The sequence below is a fragment of the Protopterus annectens genome, chromosome 4.part1, assembly GCF_019279795.1.
Source record: "Protopterus annectens isolate FY-2018-M chromosome 4.part1, PAN1.0, whole genome shotgun sequence".
Lineage (NCBI taxonomy): Eukaryota > Metazoa > Chordata > Ceratodontiformes > Protopteridae > Protopterus > Protopterus annectens.
Window position 1 is genome coordinate 444,162,374 of NC_056734.1, and position 20,146 is coordinate 444,182,519.

The 20,146-nt window shown below is 38.3% G+C and overlaps 1 protein-coding gene across 7 annotated transcripts in view; it reads right to left on the reverse strand.

Annotated features, from left to right (window-relative positions):
- Nucleotides 1-20,146, reverse strand: part of DOCK10 (dedicator of cytokinesis 10) — a 2,344,342-nt gene that overhangs the window by 935,860 nt on the left and 1,388,336 nt on the right. For all 7 annotated transcript variants that reach the window (XM_044070265.1, XM_044070268.1, XM_044070269.1 and 4 more), the window contains exons 21-22: nt 17,405-17,526; nt 4,018-4,104 (exon numbers count right to left, since the gene is read on the reverse strand). In XM_044070265.1, the coding sequence (XP_043926200.1) occupies nt 4,018-4,104; nt 17,405-17,526 (209 nt within the window). The remainder of the gene's footprint in view (nt 1-4,017; nt 4,105-17,404; nt 17,527-20,146) is intronic.

Below are 20,146 nucleotides of genomic sequence, written 5' to 3' on the forward strand. Positions count from 1 at the left end.
ACTACGTGTGTGACTATACAATTTGTGAAATATGTCTTTACAAGAAAAACTAGAAAGATTGGACTTCTGCTGGCTTTGTTAAACTTGTGAAGGACTGAAACACAGACTTTATATCAAACTTTATATCATTACTGTTTGGAGGGACACTGAAGGGAAGGAGAGGAAAAAAAAAGAAAAGTAACTCTAATCAAACCATTTTTGTTCTTAGCAGTATCTGTATAAAACATTTCATGATAACATTTGTATGTTACATAGTAAAGCATTTTCTGTATGTGATAAAGATACTAAAATAAGCAAGTGCCTTTTTTCTTCTTTTTTAGTTTTAGGAAATGTAGGCACTACAATGTGAAAAGGGAAGAAAGGCTGGATAAAAACATATTTTAGTTAATATGTTGTATTCTTGAATTGCTAAGGTGGGGATGTGGTGTAGAAGTGCACCAATTTTAATATATGTAGAGCTGATATGTTCTTTCTTTCTTTTGCATAGGTGAATGCTTGGATTAAAGCCTTTGTCTTAATCCAATAACAATGTGTTTTTTTGTATACGCAAGTAAATAAAAGGACACTGAATGTAGTGAAAAGTTTTCCTTTGGCAAATAAATGCTTAGTGTAAGTTTGGAGGTTTGCAGAGCTGTACATTTGGAACTTGTGTTACCATGGAGAGAAGCTGACTATAGGGGGGAGCAATAAAAGCTAGAACACTATCAGACGTGGTGGGGCAATTGTAACTTTTGTGGAAAAAAATAATCACTTAGAAATGCCTAATGAGTCATTTTCAAGGCAATTTCTGATAGCAAGTACTACTGTGTACTTGTACTGTCACTGAAGCACTCTGCATTGGTCACTGGAACCAGTAATATTATGCGTTGTATTTAGTCTGATGCTGCTGTGTTACCTCCAACTAATGTTGCATTGTAAAGATGATGATTATGAGCAAGTGAAGCACCCATTTTGGACTGATTAATTACCCCTTGTACAAACACACAATATTTCTTTAGGAAATATGTTAAACCAGTCAGTGTCTATGTCAGCCACAGAATATACCAGTTAAATTGCGGTCCCATGGTTAGATCTGAATGGCATTGCTCCTCTCAGTTCTGTAAACAACCAATTTGTACTTGTACGGAGACAGAATTAAACTTTGTCATCCTCATGCATTGTCATTAATCATTATTTACTTCCCTTTCAGTAATGACTGCTCGTTCGGACTGACAGCTTTGACAACTGTACAGGCACACATTCCCAACATAAGGACAGGTTACTGCACTGTTATGTAGTTATTCTACTGGCAGGAAAAATGAAAATCTGGCTATAATGGACTGTAGTTCTCATGCAAGTGAATAATGTGCTTCCTGTCTATACTTCCAAACACTTATGAAGTGCTGTATCTGTAAACATGTTTATTGCCAATTTCTGTAAATTAAGATTGTGAAAATGACCTGGATATTATCATTCATAAAGCACAATAAAAGAAAATAAATAGTATTTATTGAGTCACCAGATGTGTGCTTCACATTTCACTATGTTACTATTTGTTTTTCTTTTAATGCAGATAGGCATTTTATATTTTTATATTGGTCTGAGAAATACACACACACACACACTCAAACATACGCACACACACACACACACACACACACACACACACACACACACACACACACACACACAAACCCCATAAAACTAAAAATGCAAACTCTGTGTGTACATTTAAAATACTGCATATTGCCAACTGCTACAATAAATGATAAAGGTATGCTGAGATATATTAAAAGAAAAAATTCTATTGAAATATAAATACATACTTTAAAACAAAATATGTATAACCATAAAAATAATAAGTAGGATTCAAAAGAAATGTAAATATTTTATGAACCTCATCTGATAAACACAGACCTGAATCATGGTAACATACACAAATGGTTCATAAAGTCGAACTACTGACAAATAAAACTTAATTATTCCTTCATTAACATAATCAGTAAACCATTTATTAAGCCCTCATCTTAACTGAAGCTCTAATTCAATTTTTCCATTTCATTTCATACAGTTGCTCACCAATATCATCCCCACCTTTCTTACTTACATCAGCTTCTTAAAAATATTGACATTTCATTATCCTTCAGAAGCTAAAGTGTTAGGGGATAGTAACGTGCAAAATAAACAGAGAGGCCTAGGGTTCACTGTACATGTTTCTCATTAAGATACTACCAAGTAGTGTCAGGTTATCCTGAGAAGAAAGCTATTGTGATCTGTAGATAGAACATTTCTATTTTACTTAAAATCCATAAAAGAGTTGACAATTCACCACTGTTGCTGACTGCATACCATGGAAGCTATGTAACAGAATCTGTCTTGCATTATGCAAAATTTATGCTAAGTCAAATTATTTTAATGGTTGGTTATTAAAACATGAATACTAAAATGCTTTTAACTGAATTTAAGTAATTTTCTATTCAAGGAAAACAATAATTTTGCAGTACTGTGGCTTTTATCTCATTTTGTGAGTTGTCACGTGCAATGCTGCAGTATTGCTTAGACTTTAAATAAATATAATGTGTATATAAAGGGAAACCACATAAACAGCACTGTGGACATTTTTTTTCCATTGGAAGATGGAAAAAGAGTGCAAAACCTGGGGCATTGTGAGGCTCAATTACATATCCATCACAATAACCATGTATTTCTTCTTTGCAGCTGCAGGTTACAGAACAAATCCAAAGGCAGTTAACTGCATTGTGCATTTATGTGGTATTTTTAAAGATGATATCTTAATATTATATTATGCATGATTTCTCTTTTTATGACATTCAACACTGATAATTCATGCACCAATATTCTAATGTAACCAATAGAGAAATGTGTGTCATATGATCATTTATCTGCAAATTTTGCAAATGGTAGACATATAGTGAGATGTTTGGCATCTAATCTTTATTTATTTATTTAGTTTTATTTTACATTTGTTAACCGGGGGTGTCTGACTGAGCCAAAAAGGCCCTTTTTCAGAAGAGGCCCGGGGAGAAAAGCTCCACATGGAAGAATTACAGAATTACAATTACTTAAGTACTGATTAACTGTACTTTTTTCACTAAGCTTTTCCTACTTTTCAGTGGTACATTTCAGACTAAATATTTTCCCCATGTTATGCCTCAAATCAAGGATGTATCCAGACATAATCCATGTACTCAGCTTTAAATTGTTTTCTCAGCCATTGAAAACTTTACTGCTCAAACAGGCTAGAAGATAATCTATAACTATTAAAACCAAAGAATGCACCACAGATCTGTGCATAAGTTCTGTAAAATTAGGACAGTCATTTAATAGCAATCTTGTTTGTAAGAGCAAAAGAGGCAACAGTTGGAAATGAAATGCATATTTATTATGTGCAAGGTACAATATTCTGAGAAATTTGTAAAGTGAGGGTAATATGGGTACAAAATGAACATTTCTGGTTACACATGTATCAAACTAAGATGCTGAATATGAAAAATTTAGGAAAAACATAGCTTGGAAAAGCTTATGAAGAAAGGGTTGTCATACTGTCTTTCTCCACGGTACTTGTATTAAGACTGTGACCTGTTTATTAATTAATTAATTCCACAAAGTAAATGAAGGGGAAAATATTTAGTCTGAAATGTACCACTGAAACGTAGGAGAAGCTTAGTAAGAAAAACACAATTAATCAGTACTTAAGTTGCTAGAATCAATAAATAAAGTAATGGCTAGAACCATTTACAAATATCGAATCTATCATTTTTGGACTTTTTATTTAGATAGAGAAAAGGAAAAAAGAATATTTAAACATTAAAAGAAACACACCCAAACAGCCATTAGCAGAATTAAATTAAATTTACCAAATGATTGTTCACTTAGAAGGATAATGCAGAATAATATTTATGGAAACTCATTTTCATGGAGGTAAAGTGACAACTGAAAATGTAATATTGTCTACTATGACAGAAGGTGCACTTTGGGTACATATAACAGATTATGTAAAACAATGTTTATACTTACTTGTGAATATACTGTCGACACAACATGTGCACATACTCTGAACAATGATTTTCCACAATCTAACCACTTGATGTCACCTCCGCATTGCTGCAAGAAATGTATGATCTGTTATAACTACAGTTTTAAACAACTCACCAAATTACTCTTACAGTGAAATGCATTCTACGATATCCAGTTTCTATGAACATAATATGATGAGACCAGCAGTCATGCATTTGTCATGGGGTATACAGAACACATATGCAACAGGTAAAGCTAGTGATGGCATGACAAGTCGAACAGTTTTGTTTTGACCACTGAAAGACATATCTCTCTAACTGCCCTCACAATGAACAATGACTAACTGAATTTCTAGTAATATGTACAAATCTGATGCTGCCACTGGCTGGTTTATCGTGATTCAGTCAGTGGCAGGCCACAGAATGGAAATGAGTAATACAACTGAGTGTCACATTACTGAATCACTGAAATCGCGCCCTTTTTCAGCGAAAGTCTATATATTTATTTTTAGGGACAAGAAAGAATCCCGTTTAAATGAATCTCTGTTTGGCCGTTATACTTATTATAGCCTTCTTTTTATGAAGATGTGTATATAAGCTACATTAGTAAGAAAATGTATACAATGCTACTCAGATTAGAATCTGTAAAGCAATCTCTTCAATATCAATTAATTTGGCCCTACATGAAAATATGGAATGCTGCCAGAAGCTGTGTAGGACAATTTAAATTGTGAAATGTTTTTCAAGACTACCTGCTTAATCATAACATGTTGAAAAATTAGCATGGCTCACAGAAGAAAATTGCTTTATAGATTATATAATCAGCAGAGCAGCATTCTGCACTATGTGGTAAATAATTTCAATTTATGAGTACCACTATATTGGTAAATAATTTCAATTTCTGACTACCACTATATATTTTTCATCACCATATATAAACAACTTGATGGCAATTCACTGTTAACATGTTGTTTAACGGTTTTCACTTCAAATTATTTGAACATTTCTAAAAGTTTAAATATGGACAGAAGTGGATAAGACACCTTTATTCACTCTGAGTGCAAGCTTCCTGTATTAATATTGTGTGTGTGTGTGTGTGTGTGTGTGTGTGTGTGTGTGTGTTTCAGTACTACAATATTTCAGTTATGTGGAATACATCCAGAATAGGCAGTTGAAAATAAATGCAATCATTATCACTATTGGCTGACCCACCAGTCAAATGCTGGAATAATAAATAATGCAAAGTACCTTTGTAAAATATATCTTTTAACCTCATGCATGAACATCATGAATTTATTATGCACAAAAAAGTCCCTTCTCTGTTGTACATATAAACACCATCACATGTGATGATATGAAAAAATACAGAATGCAGTTAGCAGACATTTTGCAATATCAATTGCACATGCCAATAACAAAACATTTACTCTAAAGTACATTTTAACACACAGCTGAGCTGAAGAATGTGATTTTGCCATGAAAACATCAGTAGGTTCCCAGCACATTTTATGATGTTTTGTGTCCCACTGAAGAAATTAGCAAAAAATATGTTGGACAGAAACAACCCGCCAGACAGAGTCCCTACAGATGATCCCTAGACACACTAACTGCAATGGAAGCACTTTAGGGGAAACAAATTTGGTGGCTAATGTGCTCTTTCCCCAGGAAGCTTCAATCCCATTCACAAAGTACAGTGAATTTGATTTGTTCCTTTTTGCAGGGGCAGGACTGGGTATGCTTACTGCAGTGTTTACATTTAGCCTGTTGGGTATCTGCCCCATTCACAAAGTCAGGTAGATTCAGTACACTATTAGGGAAAGTGCTGCAGAATGATTGCTGGGCACAGGTTGCACAGAGTGAGGTCTGATAATCACTGATTGCTACATTGAACTGTAGGTCTGTGAGGCAATGTAAGACAAAAGATGTACACACAGGTTCTGAAGCTGCTTTGCTAATAGTATGACTTTTTTAAACTTGTACTAACTTAAACCCTTTTCACTGACTCAAATAAGCTGTCTCTGATTCTCTTTAAGTAAATTTAAACTAACTGCATTAGTTCTGTATGTCTAGACGCATTTTAAGAAATCCTAAAAAGAATATTTGCCAAATATGTGAAAACTGAGAAAATGTGAAAAATGGCAATAATATTAGAAAATTAAGAAATATATTTAGTCAGAAAATCTATTTAGGCAGAGTACTATTTCATTTTATTAAACTCAAAATATCTGTTCCTATAAAGCTGCTACAATGATTACACGAGAAGAAGCTCTTCACCATAAAAGCTTCCGGGGTCAAAAAAAAAAAAAGAATAAAAACTGTTTTGTGAGAATGCTTGTATTTTCTTAAAACAGAGCAGTCAGAGGTATAGTAAGGGCTACAAGATATAAGTGACACAAATGATAGTAAAGGGGTCTATATTATAATACCAAAAATCCTTTTAAGCAAACGCGAAAACACCAACACGTATTGCGCGGAATACGATTATGTCAAATATACTAAACCGCGAAATCCAAAAAGTCAAAGTGTCATGGTTGGCCTGTCTGCGGTACAGCTCCGTAAGGTAAGTGTGCGATAGTTATGGACCTTAAGGTTAGGGTGCAGGTTAAGGTAAGTGCATAGATAGGTAATGTATGTAAGCTTTAGTGTAGGGTTAGCATTAGGGTTTTGTTAAATGTATGTGTGTGGATTATTTGTTTTGTTTTGGTATATCGCTGTAGGGTAAGTATGCGATAGTTACGGACCTTAGGGTTAGGGTGCAGGTTAAGGTAAGTGCATAGATAGTAATGTATGTAAGGTTTAGTGTAGGGTTAGACGTAGGGTTTTGGTGCTTTACTTTAGGGTTAGAAGTAGGGTTTTGGTTAGTGTATGTATGTGGTTTATTTATTTTGTTCGGGTAGGCAGTATGTAGTGGGAGGTGGAGTTGGCCGACTATGGGGATTCGACTTTTTGTATTTTGCGGTTTAGTACGTTCGGCATATTCCCGGTTCGCGCAATACGTGTCGGTGTTTTTGTGTTCGCTTAAAGGGATTTTCGCTATTATAATATAGACTCACAGTAAAGAAAGCACTGCAAGAGATAAATTAACAGCATACAATGGCAGTAAAGAAAGACATTAAGACTACAGGTCTTCATCCTTTTGACAGAGGCATAGATGGGTGCTGCATTAGTGTACTGTGGAAAACCTAAATATTTACATTCAGATACTGTGTCACACCTAATATTACTGGGCAAGACAGAATTAGAGTTATTTTTTCTCCACATAGCCAGTGCTAAGGAGCATATTATATACCAACCAGTTAGAAAGTGAAGATACTTACGCAGAAGTACAAAAAAATAAAGACGTGCTTTCATCCACAAAGAAACATACTTACTGCAAGAAAGAGGCCCATTTTGATTGAAAAGGAAAATAAATTTATGTATTACTGATACTGTTTCGAATTGTTACTCTAAACATTACTGTTCATAGGTGTGTACTAGGTTAATGGCCCTGGAGCCTTTACAAGCCTAGCCCATAGGATTACCCTGGCATCATGCCACCTGACCTTAGTTCCCAGTGCCTCTGTTGAGTAGAGCCACTGGAGTGATCCCCGGGGTGAATTTTCTATTTCCCATCCACTCATCAAGATTTTTCTTGAAGAGGGCCAGTGAGGTGCTCTGCTTGACATGTATGGGAAGTCTATTCCAAAACATGGGCAGTCTCTGGGTTATGAACCTGTCCCTCCAGCATGTTCTGTTGATTGTGGTAATGAGGTTGAGGTCTTCTGGAGTGTGTGGTGTGGAGGGATTGGGATTTCTTTAGATGTAGCATTTCTAAAACAGCTGGGTCAGACATGGCTTTGTAAGTCAAGCAGAGATCACCTCTAAGTAGGCGATATGAGAAAGAGAATAGTTGGAGTTTTTTGAGTCTGTCCATATAGGACAAGTGTTTAAGGCCTAGGATCCTCTTTGTGAGGTACTTTTGTGGCCTCTCCAGTTGTTGCAGGTCTTTAGTGAGGTACATGCCAAATGGGGCATTGTACCTGATGACTAGCCTAATGAGGGAAGAGTAGAGGGAGACAATGACCTGTTTTTTCCTGGATGCAAAACCCTTAGTAACGAGATGTACCACATAGAAGGACTTTTTGACTACAGTGGCAATGTGGTGGTCAAAAGAGAGGTTGCTGTCAACCTGTGTTCCCAGATCTCTTATAATGCCTTCTGTGTTCAGTGGATTACCATCAACGTGGTAATTCAAGGGAACCAGTTTTTTTCCAAGGGGGATGATGACACATTTTTTGGCATTGAGCGTAAGGTCATGGTTCTGACACCAGATGTTGGTCTCAGTGAGGCCTTTCTGTAGGATGTCAACATCACTTGGGGAGTTAATAATAGCTCCCAACTTGCAATCATTTGTGAACTTTGTCAGCCAAAGTCCCTTCATGTTGGCCTGGACTTCAGAGAAGTAGATACCAAACAGGACAGGACCCAGGACCGAACCCTGTGGGACTCCACTTGTGACTGGTCGGCAGTCTGACTTGGAGCCAGGTACTTTCACATTGTGGGCTCTATCTGTGAGCCAGTTTGCAACCCAGCTAGTGACATAGGGGTTGATGCCTAGCTTAGTGAGTTTTTCTATTATTCCTGAGTGGGAATGGTATCAAAGGCCTTGGCCAGATCAAGGTAGGCTGTACAAATCACCTTACCTTCATCCACAGCTCTGGTGACTGACTCAAAGAAGTCGATCAAGTTGAGCAGGCATGATCTACCCTTCACAAAACCAAACTGTGTAGGATCCAGAGTTTGGAGATTCCCTATATCCTTGTTTATTAGGTTCATGATGATGCACTCCATAGCTTTGCATATCAGACTCAGGCTAATGGGGCGATAGTTCCTGGGGTCTGTTGTCACTCCTCCTTTTTGGAGAGGGATGACTGTAGCAGTGCGCCATTCGGTAGGGACAAAGCCCGGGGTGAGGCTGTGATTGAACATGGCACACAGGTGAGGTGCCAGTTCACTCTGTAGTTCATGTAGAACACAGCCAGGGATATTGTCAGGTCCCATAGAAGCTGTATTCCTGGCCTTGGACAGTGCTGTTTTAACCTGTGCAGCAGTAATACTGGGTGCCTGGCAATCTTCTGGTATTGTGATTGGTCCCTAGGGGGGGGTAAAGTTAGCACTGAATCTGTCAGCCAGTATATTGGCAATATCTGTTGGCTTGGTATAGGAGGTACCATTGTGCAGTAGCTCAGAGCAAATTGGGGTATTGCCGTGGAGATTCTTTACATAACTATAGAAGGCCTTGTGGTTGTCTTTACTCTCTGCTGAAATTCTATGTTCACAGCTAGCTTTAGAGGGTTTGATGAGGGATCTCAACCTTTTGTTGCAGCTGATAAAGGAGTTTTTCCAGTCTTGGGACTTCACCTTATTCTGCATCAGTTTCCTCCTTCTGTTGTAGAGTTTGTTTATGGCAGGGGAACCACCAGATTGGCCTCCTTTTTTTTTGAGGAGAGCGTCTTGGTTCTATTGGGTATGGCGAGATCCATGCATTTGTGTTTGTGTTCATACAGTGCACTGGTGTATGATTTGGCAGTCATGCAACTATTCTCCATTTGCATGGGTGCCGTGAAGTTAGCTACCTCTGTTTTTATGAGTCCAAAGTTAGCTTTGGAGAAGTTTTTCATGGTGGTTACCTTTGTGGGGGTGGGATGGATGTGGATTTCGAAGGTGATTAGTTTGTGGTCGGATCTAACCAGGGAGGAGTTGACTATTGGTGTAGAGCAACGGTCACCCATGTTAGTAATGATCACTTCAAGGATGTTGCTACCTCTAGTGGGGGTAAGAACGTATTGGTATCTCTGTTTTTATTGTTGATGCCACTCAGTATTGTGTCCATAGTGCCTTTGATACTGTGACTTAGTTGTGTACATAGTGCCTTTGATACTTTGACTTCCTTGTGTACATAGTGCCTTTGATATTGGGACTTATTTGTGTACACAGTGCCTTTGATACTGTGACTTAGTTGTGTACATAGTGCCTTTGATACTTTGACTTCCTTGTGTACATAGTGCCTTTCATACTGTAACTTCCTTTTGTACATAGTGCCTTTGATACTGGGACTTATTTGTGTACATAGTGCCTTTGATACTGGGACTTACTTGTGTACATAGTGCTTTTGATACTGGGACTTATTTGTGTACATAGTGCCTTTGATACTGGGGCTTACTTGTGTACATAGTGCCTTTCATACTGTGACTTCCTTTTGTACATAGTGCCTTTGATACTGGGACTTACTTGTGTACATAGTGCCTTTCATACTGTGACTTCCTTTTGTACATAGTGCCTTTGATACTGGGACTTACTTGTGCACATAGTGCCTTTGATACTGGGACTTACTTGTGTACATAGTGCCTTTGATATTGGGACTTATTTGTGTACATAGTGCCTTTGATACTGGGGCTTACTTGTGTACATAGTGCCTTTCTTACTGTGACTTCCTTTTGTACATAGTGCCTTTGATACTGGGACATACTTGTGTACATAGTGCCTTTCATGCTGTGACTTCCTAGTATTTGTTAGTTCTTCCTTCATGCATATTTATCTAGCTATTTTCATGTCATATCTTGTAGTAGTATGTAACCAAAGTACTGAAAACAGAGGACATGAAACCATGACACTTAAAAGATTTTTGGCCCTACTTCAGTAAAAGGTAGTCAATTAAGGTTTATTTGAGGCTTCTGGAATGTTCAGAAAGAAATATGCAACCAGAGACTGAAACATAGGGCCTTATCTGCTAAGGTATTTGCCTAACATCTGCACCCACTATCTGTTTACAGCACCTACCAAAATGTCATCACAAGTAAAACCTGAGGGCCGGATAAATAAAGCTATATATCATTCTGCGTCATGAATATTATGGTGTCGAGATGTGAGAAAGGAGTGAAAACACATACATACAGTGCACTGGTGTATGATTTGGCAGTCATGCAACTATTCTCCATTTGCATGGGTGCCGTGAAGTTAGCTACCTCTGTTTTTATGAGTCCAAAGTTAGCTTTGGAGAAGTTTTTCATGGTGGTTACTTTTGTGGGGGTGGGATGGATGTGGATTTCGAAGGTGATTAGTTTGTGGTCGGATCTAACCAGGGAGGAGTTGACTATTGGTGTAGAGCAACAGTCACCCATGTTAGTAATGATCACTTCAAGGATGTTGCTACCTCTAGTGGGGGTAAGAACGTATTGGTATCTCTGTTTTTATTGTTGATGCCACTCAGTATTGTGTCCATAGTGCCTTTGATACTGTGACTTAGTTGTGTACATAGTGCCTTTGATACTTTGACTTCCTTGTGTACATAGTGCCTTTGATATTGGGACTTATTTGTGTACACAGTGCCTTTGATACTGTGACTTAGTTGTGTACATAGTGCCTTTGATACTTTGACTTCCTTGTGTACATAGTGCCTTTCATACTGTGACTTCCTTTTGTACATAGTGCCTTTGATACTGGGACTTATTTGTGTACATAGTGCCTTTGATACTGGGACTTACTTGTGTACATAGTGCCTTTGATATTGGGACTTATTTGTGTACATAGTGCCTTTGATACTGGGGCTTACTTGTGTACATAGTGCCTTTCATACTGTGACTTCCTTTTGTACATAGTGCCTTTGATACTGGGACTTACTTGTGTACATAGTGCCTTTGATATTGGGACTTATTTGTGTACATAGTGCCTTTGATATTGGGACTTATTTGTGTACATAGTGCCTTTGATACTTTGACTTCCTTGTGTACATAGTGCCTTTCATACTGTGACTTCCTTTTGTACATAGTGCCTTTGATACTGGGACTTATTTGTGTACATAGTGCCTTTGATACTGGGACTTACTTGTGTACATAGTGCCTTTGATATTGGGACTTATTTGTGCACATAGTGCCTTTGATACTGGGGCTTACTTGTGTACATAGTGCCTTTCATACTGTGACTTCCTTTTGTACATAGTGCCTTTGATACTGGGACTTACTTGTGTACATAGTGCCTTTGATATTGGGACTTATTTGTGTACATAGTGCCTTTGATACTGGGGCTTACTTGTGTACATAGTGCCTTTCTTACTGTGACTTCCTTTTGTACATAGTGCCTTTGATACTGGGACATACTTGTGTACATAGTGCCTTTCATGCTGTGACTTCCTAGTATTTGTTAGTTCTTCCTTCATGCATATTTATCTAGCTGTTTTCATGTCATATCTTGTAGTAGTATGTAACCAAAGTACTGAAAACAGAGGACATGAAACCATGACATTTAAAAGATTTTTGCCCTACTTCAGTAAAAGGCAGTCAAGGTTTATTTGAGGCTTCTGGAATGTTCAGAAAGAAATATGCAACCAGAGACTGAAACATAGGGCCTTATCTGCTAAGGTATTTGCCTAACATCTGCACCCACTATCTGTTTACAGCACCTACCAAAATGTCATCACAAGTAAAACCTGAGGGCCGGATAAATAAAGCTATATATCATTCTGCCTCATGAATATTATGGTGTCGAGATGTGAGAAAGGAGTGAAAACTCACAGGGTGTGGAAGAAAGTAATTGTTGTAACCTCCACCTTTCCCGAGTTGTTTTGTTGGTAAAGATATAATGCATTCAGAAAAGATAAACAACTAGGGAAAAGGCTGAACTCTGTCAACTAAAGACAGAGAAGAAAGAAATTCCAAATCCCCTCTGCTCTGAACGATACATACACTGTAGTGGAAGTGAATGAAAGTTAGACTTTCATAAGGTCATCTTATTCCAGTCTTACTTTTACCGCTGCTGACTACCAGCTAACAAATACACAGACTCTAAAAGAGCTTTGCTGAAGGACTGCTATACTGTTATTTTTATGGGAAAGGACCCAAAGACTGTGTTATTGCTTCTTGCTATTTTTTATGTATTTATCCTTTGTTCACCAAGTTGGTCCCACTAGGCTAGTAACCTTTTTTCAGGCTAGACCCAAGGTGGTATTTGTACTAATATGTGCTAATAAACAAGAGTTGAGCCAGCCTATTCTCGTCCACAGACAAATGCATAGCTTTAATATAAAGTATTATATTCTAGCCTAATTGTTCTGACAATGTCACATGAAATAAATGTTTAGGTTTACAAATGATAGACAAAAAAAGTAAATCAAAAATTAGATAGATGCTGCTCAAAGGGTCCAACCACTATCAAGGGACTACCATATTTTGGGTGTTAATTCAGACGTCAAGTTGCAGAGTATTGAATTTCACAGAGGAAAGTTGACTATATGACACAAATAATACATTAACAGTATTACACAGATATGGCAAGTCATTAGAAATTTCAGATGAACAAGCAAACCAAAATGTTAAGGCAGTCAGAAGTACACAACAGAGTAAGCATAGAAAAGGCAGATACAACATTAGATCAAAGAAGAGTTAGTAAAAGAAAAAAAAATGCATGGGCCGTGAATACGATCATAAAATGAAACAGAGCATTAATGTGTAGGAATAGTGAGAACAAATTCCCACTTCTCTCCATTACATTTGGTTGATGGCAGAAGGACATTATATGACTCTTTTTTCAATTATCTTAACATTCTACCACCCCTCTAATGCTACCTTTCCCATTACCACTTTTCTATCTGTCCAATGCCCCCTTAAATGCTTTTATGGCTCCCATCTCCACCACCCATTCTAGCAGTCCATTACATGGGTCCCCAATACTTTCAATTAAAAAATAAGTACTTTGGGATCCATGAAGTACTTAGCTCATAAAATCTGCTGCTCCTTCCCTCTCCTACCCTCCTTCCCCCTTTGTCCTTCCTGTTCCAAATAAAGGCTTCACATTTCATTTCACTGACATGATCTTATGCACCAGTATCATGTTTTTCCATCATTTCTCTTTTTTTTGTTTTACCTCCCACTGAAATCAAGTGCCATCATAGCTCTCTCCCTGTAATCTTAACTTTTACATCTCCCACACCATTAGGCAAGATCCACAGTATTACTCACATTGGCAGGGTTTCCCCTACTGGGAAATGTCCTGCACACACAGGTACTAATGTCCATGTGCAGGTTCAAGAAGGCTATACCTGCCAGGCACTGCAGAATTGGACAGACCACATGTCACTCAGGGAGGCTTTCCTTAGACCTAATCTCTCCACCAATGAACTGATGCCACACCTATGATGTTAAGCTGGGCAGGCTATGAAAAGTGGCTGAGTACATGCTCATCCTGGGCTCATAGATAAACCACACCTCTCCTTGTCCTTCACCCCCCCCCCACAGCTTGACTTTTTCTCTGAGTTCTGGCCTATCTGTTTGCCCTGCACCTTAGTACCACCTTTCTGCCAATTTGTTCAGCCTTTTCAAATCCATCTTTAGTCTCTTCTTCCCAGCTTCCACTAATGCATCGATCTCTGTGTCATTAAATAGGATGATCCCGGATGTTCACGAATTTCTCAGATATGTCTAAAACTGGACCCAGTCGTATTCCACTAAACACCTCACTAATTCCTGATACTGTCTGTCTCATCACAATCTCCTGTGTTCTATCATTTAACCATTAACCCATCCAGATTCTATGTCTTGGTACAGAAAACAACTGCCTTCTGTATGAGACCAAGTCAGAGGCCTTGCTGAAGCCCATGCAGACTGCTTCTACTGTTACTCCCCTTCCAAGTTCTCCTGTAATCCACTAATAAAAACATGGATCACTTTTAAATGACAGCTCCTGCTGCCAAATAACTAATTTTGGTTGTTGTCTTGGAGACTGATGCCCTCTAGAAATGCTACCAGCCCTCTCCTCAAGATTCAACCTAATATTCTTCCTGTCATTGTGGGTAATGTAATGCACCTGTAAGTTCCTAGACTTCACTAGCCTGTAATCTGTTGAGCATTTCTGTTAGCGTGTCTGCTACACTGGCCAGATTTGTGTTGACTGTAGGAAGTAGCCCATCTGGCCCAAATGCTTTCTCTTCCATTAGTTGTCTTTGAATATCCTCCTTTACTATTCTGGTGTTTGCACACTGTTGCCTCCATTGCGTCCTTCCAACCTCATATCATAGCATCCTCACTTTGCTTTGCTTTGTAAAGAATGAAGTAAAGTAGTCATTCGCTACCCCCGCTTTCCCAGTCTTCTGTGATCCCATCTTTGCTCAACCTGCCCAATTCTGTTCCTCCCTTCCTTCTTTCTATTAGTGATGCAATAAGTTTGTTTATCTTCTTGATCCTGCTAAACATTTCAATTATCTTTTTTGCCCTTTTGCTAGTTTCATTGTACTGTGTCTCCTTCACCTTCCCATCTCCTCCTTCCACCTCCTGTACGCCTTATCATTTGCCCTAATTCCTAGCTTCACATTCCTGAATTGTCACAATAGCCTTCTGTTTTTTTCTTTATCTCACATGTTTGGCCCTAGCTGTGAGTGCTCCATCCCTCATGCATTTACTCACTCAATTTGGTCCTAATTACCTAACCATTCTAGACTACAGTCCACTCTTGTCTCTGCATTTTCTCCCTTCTCCCTTACTGCTAACAATGCCTTAACTTTAACATCTGTGGTACACCCACTTATTTGGTTTAAACTATGTATAGAATTCTGTCTTTTTTAGAACAGTCCTGCACCATATGTCTGAGCCCTGTTGTCTAAGCCCTGTATCTCCTAATCACTCCTGTTTCGTCTCTTGCATGGAGCTCAGAATATCCAGCCCTATTCCTTGCAGTTTCGGATGTCCCATAAATATGACCCTCTTCCTCCTATTCTACTCCTTTACTTTCTCCTCCAGACTCTGATTATCCTTGCTTGTTGCAGAACTGCTAGCTCTTGTCTACAGAAAATGTGCATGAGCAAAACAATGTGCAGACCAAAGCACATCAGCACACAACAAAGATTAGACTGGCAGAGAATCAGAGACACACAACTACAAAATAAAATGATTAACACTGTGATGGAATATTCAGATTCTAATAATGAATGTGAAAACTCAGAAAATATGACAAGAACTGACAATTCCTAAGGAAAAAAAAGAAAACTTATAATATAAAAATGAGATGATGTAGCAGGTGAGAGGAAACTTCGTACTGAAAAAAAATGGGGCTGCATGAGTGATGTGCTTTGTAGAAGAAATTAAATTGAAGCTTTCCTTTACATTTCTTAGCACCTCTTTAAATGTTTTGATTTGAAGACATTTCCAGCACTTAAATTGAAGTTAACAATGAAAATTCAGTATTGCTCATGCAGTTTTCAGAAAATAATGGAGTCTGCATGTCCTCCCTGTATTTGTGTGGGTTTTCTCCGGGTGCTCTGGTTTCCTACCACATTCCAAGGATATGCAGTAGGTGGATTGGATACTCTAATTTGGGCATAGGTGTGAGTGTACATGCATGCGAGTGGTATGTCTATGGCAGGACTAGTCACCCAGCATTGTGAACCTAACTTAGCTGCTAGACGATTGTCACTGTTGAAGTGACACCCCAACCTCGTGTGTTAACTGGGAAAGGCTATTATGGATGGATGGAGTTCCTGACTCCAACTTAGATAAAATATGAGAACAATTGAAAGCACTGCTGCAATTCTTTCACTTGCTTTCACAATCTAAGGCATGCTTTTTGGTGTACATTTTTTTCTACTCAAGAGTCACACGGTATGGAAGTGCAAACTGAGGCAATCAAGTTAGGGATTACAGGTAAATTTTCATGGTGGGGGTCACAGCTGTAATATTTTGTATTGCCACAGACGTACAGCAAATATGAAACTTTACACAACACACAATCTTTTAATATCTATTCATAATGACAGTGGAAATCATTAATGTATAAAGTTTCCAGTTTAACTTAAAGAGCATGGAGAGTGTTAACTGCACACAGGTTTTTATAGGACAAATACTTCATCCTTAATAGCACATATAAGGGACTCCAAAGGCTAAGCTTGACTGCTGGGGGATAATAATAATGTTCTCAGTCTCTGTGCATAGCATACTCAACTTACAGGGCTTATGACAGTAGAAACTATGCTGCCAAGTTTTATTGACAACATTTATCATTTTATCAGTTTATACAGGATAATAAAGGCATGTGTGGCTTGATTTGCATTGATGTTTGTGCACTGTGTCAATATACAGCCTTGAGGAACCACAGCATTTTTGTATACAGGTAGTCTTGCCGTGGCAGTGGTTATAGCAGCTGGACTAATCATGCCTCTTGCAGTGCATTATTTCACAGTAATGACCACAATGTAATACTGCTTACTTATAACTTATCTGTAATAAACAAACAGCCAAACATCTTAACAGATCCTATACCAGTACTAAAGCCAGAAGTGAAATGGGATGTTTTTCACACAGCAGCAGGTCTTAAGTAAAAGTGATAAAAATATAGTACAAAGTGATTTTGCTCTAGAAGGTTGGTACCTTTCCTGCCCCAGCATCCAGAAACTGAAGGTATCCAGGTGGCAAATTGGCTGCTACAGGGATGTGGTTTTCCTGAGACATAAGTCTACCATCTTTCATTAAAGGTAACCATGCATATCCAACTGAAAAAGAAAACATTGGGAAAACATTCAGCATTAGAAATACTAGCACATTAAATTCATATTAAAGATATGAAATCAGATGTATTCCAGAAATACCAAACATCATAAGATAAACACGTGAAAACAAATATTCAAGGACTGTTACATTAAGATTAAGTATAAGGCTAATGTGCTTAACTGCAGTTACAACAGTTAAGAAGAGAAGAAAGTGATATCAGTTTTTTAATGTTTACAACTCACTCATCACGATGCTTCACCTGTATATTACCTGTATATTATTAAACCTGGAAATGAACCAGCACTATGTGTAGCCTTAGCATGTTTCTCATCAATCTCATGCCCTACATTACAAAAGATAGCCTTGCCATCAGGTAAGACATGGTCAAAGTACAAAAATACACAAGACTATTAGTACAGTAGTTGAGAAAGTACATTACAGTCTGAAAGCACCGTTAAGTGTGTTATTTTATGCTTTAACTACATAGGAACAATAGTAGGCAAGCAATCACAGGGAGGCTTAGCCATATACACCTTTTAGCGCATGCACTTTTGTTCTTGTACATCTTTTAGCACATGCAGTTTTGTTCTTGCAACCAGTTATGAGGACTTAATAGCGCTCCCCTTCAAAATCAAATAGGGTTGTACATGATAAACCTGCTGCAAATTTATACCTATCCAGTCAGCAAAACTAGCCTTAACGTCAGAAAAAGTAATGATTTTCTTGCTCTGTAGTGGCAACTTATTCCATACACTGGGAATACACTGAACAAGGATCTTATCTATCCAGTGAGTCCTGTTTGCTTGTTGGTGTGAACTTACATCCCTAGTATGGGCATTTGTATTTTTTTGACAAATAAATTTCTTCTTCATGGTTTCCAGTCATCTGTGCTCAAGATCTTATTTCCTGTATTATCATTTCCATGAAATCTATCACCTGGTTTCAGATCCTTCTTACAGGAAACTAATTTTTTCTGTCTTTTCTTATGTCGTTTTTGTCATCTTCAGCCATCTCTCTTACTCATAGGTAAATGTCCAACACTGTTGGATGACTCCCTCTCCCAAGCTTATAACCAATAAGAACTCCTACCAACTGTTTTCTAAAACTCATGTTCTTGACCAAGTTTCTGCTATTTCTCCATACAGACCATTCGTTGTAACTTTTCCCATTTTCTGTTGGCTTCTTTTACTGTAATTTTGCTTCTGACTATGCTTGGATGTGACCGTTATCATTATCAGAACCAGACAGTTCCCAACATCCTGCAGGACTATATTAATTGGGGCGGACCCTGATAATACATCACCTTTGAAAAAAAACAAAAAAATTACCCAAGCTATGTAAGAACCCTTTACCAATACCTGCAACCCAGTGAAACTACTCCTGTTTAATAAAGTGATGCAGAAACTTAGTGCATCACTTACCTTGGGCAAGTGGCATTTGGATGACTGGTTCCAATATTCCCAAGAAACAAAACGTATGCTTATATGTTCCATCACCATGTACTGTACCGGTTAAATAAACGGCAACACAAGTTCATACATTCACACTCGGACATCACCAACAGATATGCAAAATGCCATTTAAAATTCCACGTCTACTACTCTACTGCTGATGTCAAAATCTGCAGACTCCCCATGTAGTGATGCAAGGAATGCCTGTCTCTAACAGAGATGGTTTTGTTAGCAGACCCCTTCCTGTGGTACTCTGTTTCTGTACCAGGTTGGCTGCCCTTGTGCATGCTGTAGCAACTATTTCAAATGGCCTTTCTTTTACTTTTGACTACCAGCAATACTCATATCACATACAATGTCCTGATAGACACATGTACAGATGATCTGGTCAGATACCTCATGATGGAGCATCTGGTGACCATGCTGACAGATGGCCTGTTGTAAGATATCATTCTGTGTAAGGCCTAATTTATGTTTTCCCACCTTTGGGTATGTCAACCTACAGTTGCAAACAAATATGCATGTGAGTTGTTGGTAGGTCGCACATGATATATCCATATGCAGCTACACAAGCAATAGGGCAGAATTGTCAAGACCCATTTTAAACTGCCAGAGGTATGTCTGAAATGTATGTGAAGGTGATATGTGTTTTGCTTATCCAAGTGGTTTACATGACATGTGGGAGGGGGTGTTCAAGTATCCTGAGGACACAGGGCTCACACATGGGAATATGGCATTTAAATGTGCACAAACCACATAATCAATTGGCTGCACATATTCTATGCAGGATTACAACCTTTTTCAATAGCATATTGGTACAGCACCTGATTGTGGAGGTGGCACAGACCCAGCATAGGACATGATTGCCAGTGTATAGCAGTCTCCCTGCCAGTGACATACACTGCTGCTCTGTGATTCAGTGTATCCAGGCTTACAATGAAATCATCCCTTATAGGACATAGGAGAGCACATGTGCACATCCCACAGGTAGACATGGGCCTAGAACAGGACATTCTCCAAGATGTGAATGCAATTGCTTCAGACTGTGCCTTGATGTTTTCCTGTGTGGGTAGATGTGCAGGCCTTCTTCCATTCCCTTCTTCAGATCAAAGTAAGCACAGGTCAGACATAAACCACCCTGGCATAGCTGTAGGAAGGTGATAACCCAAAC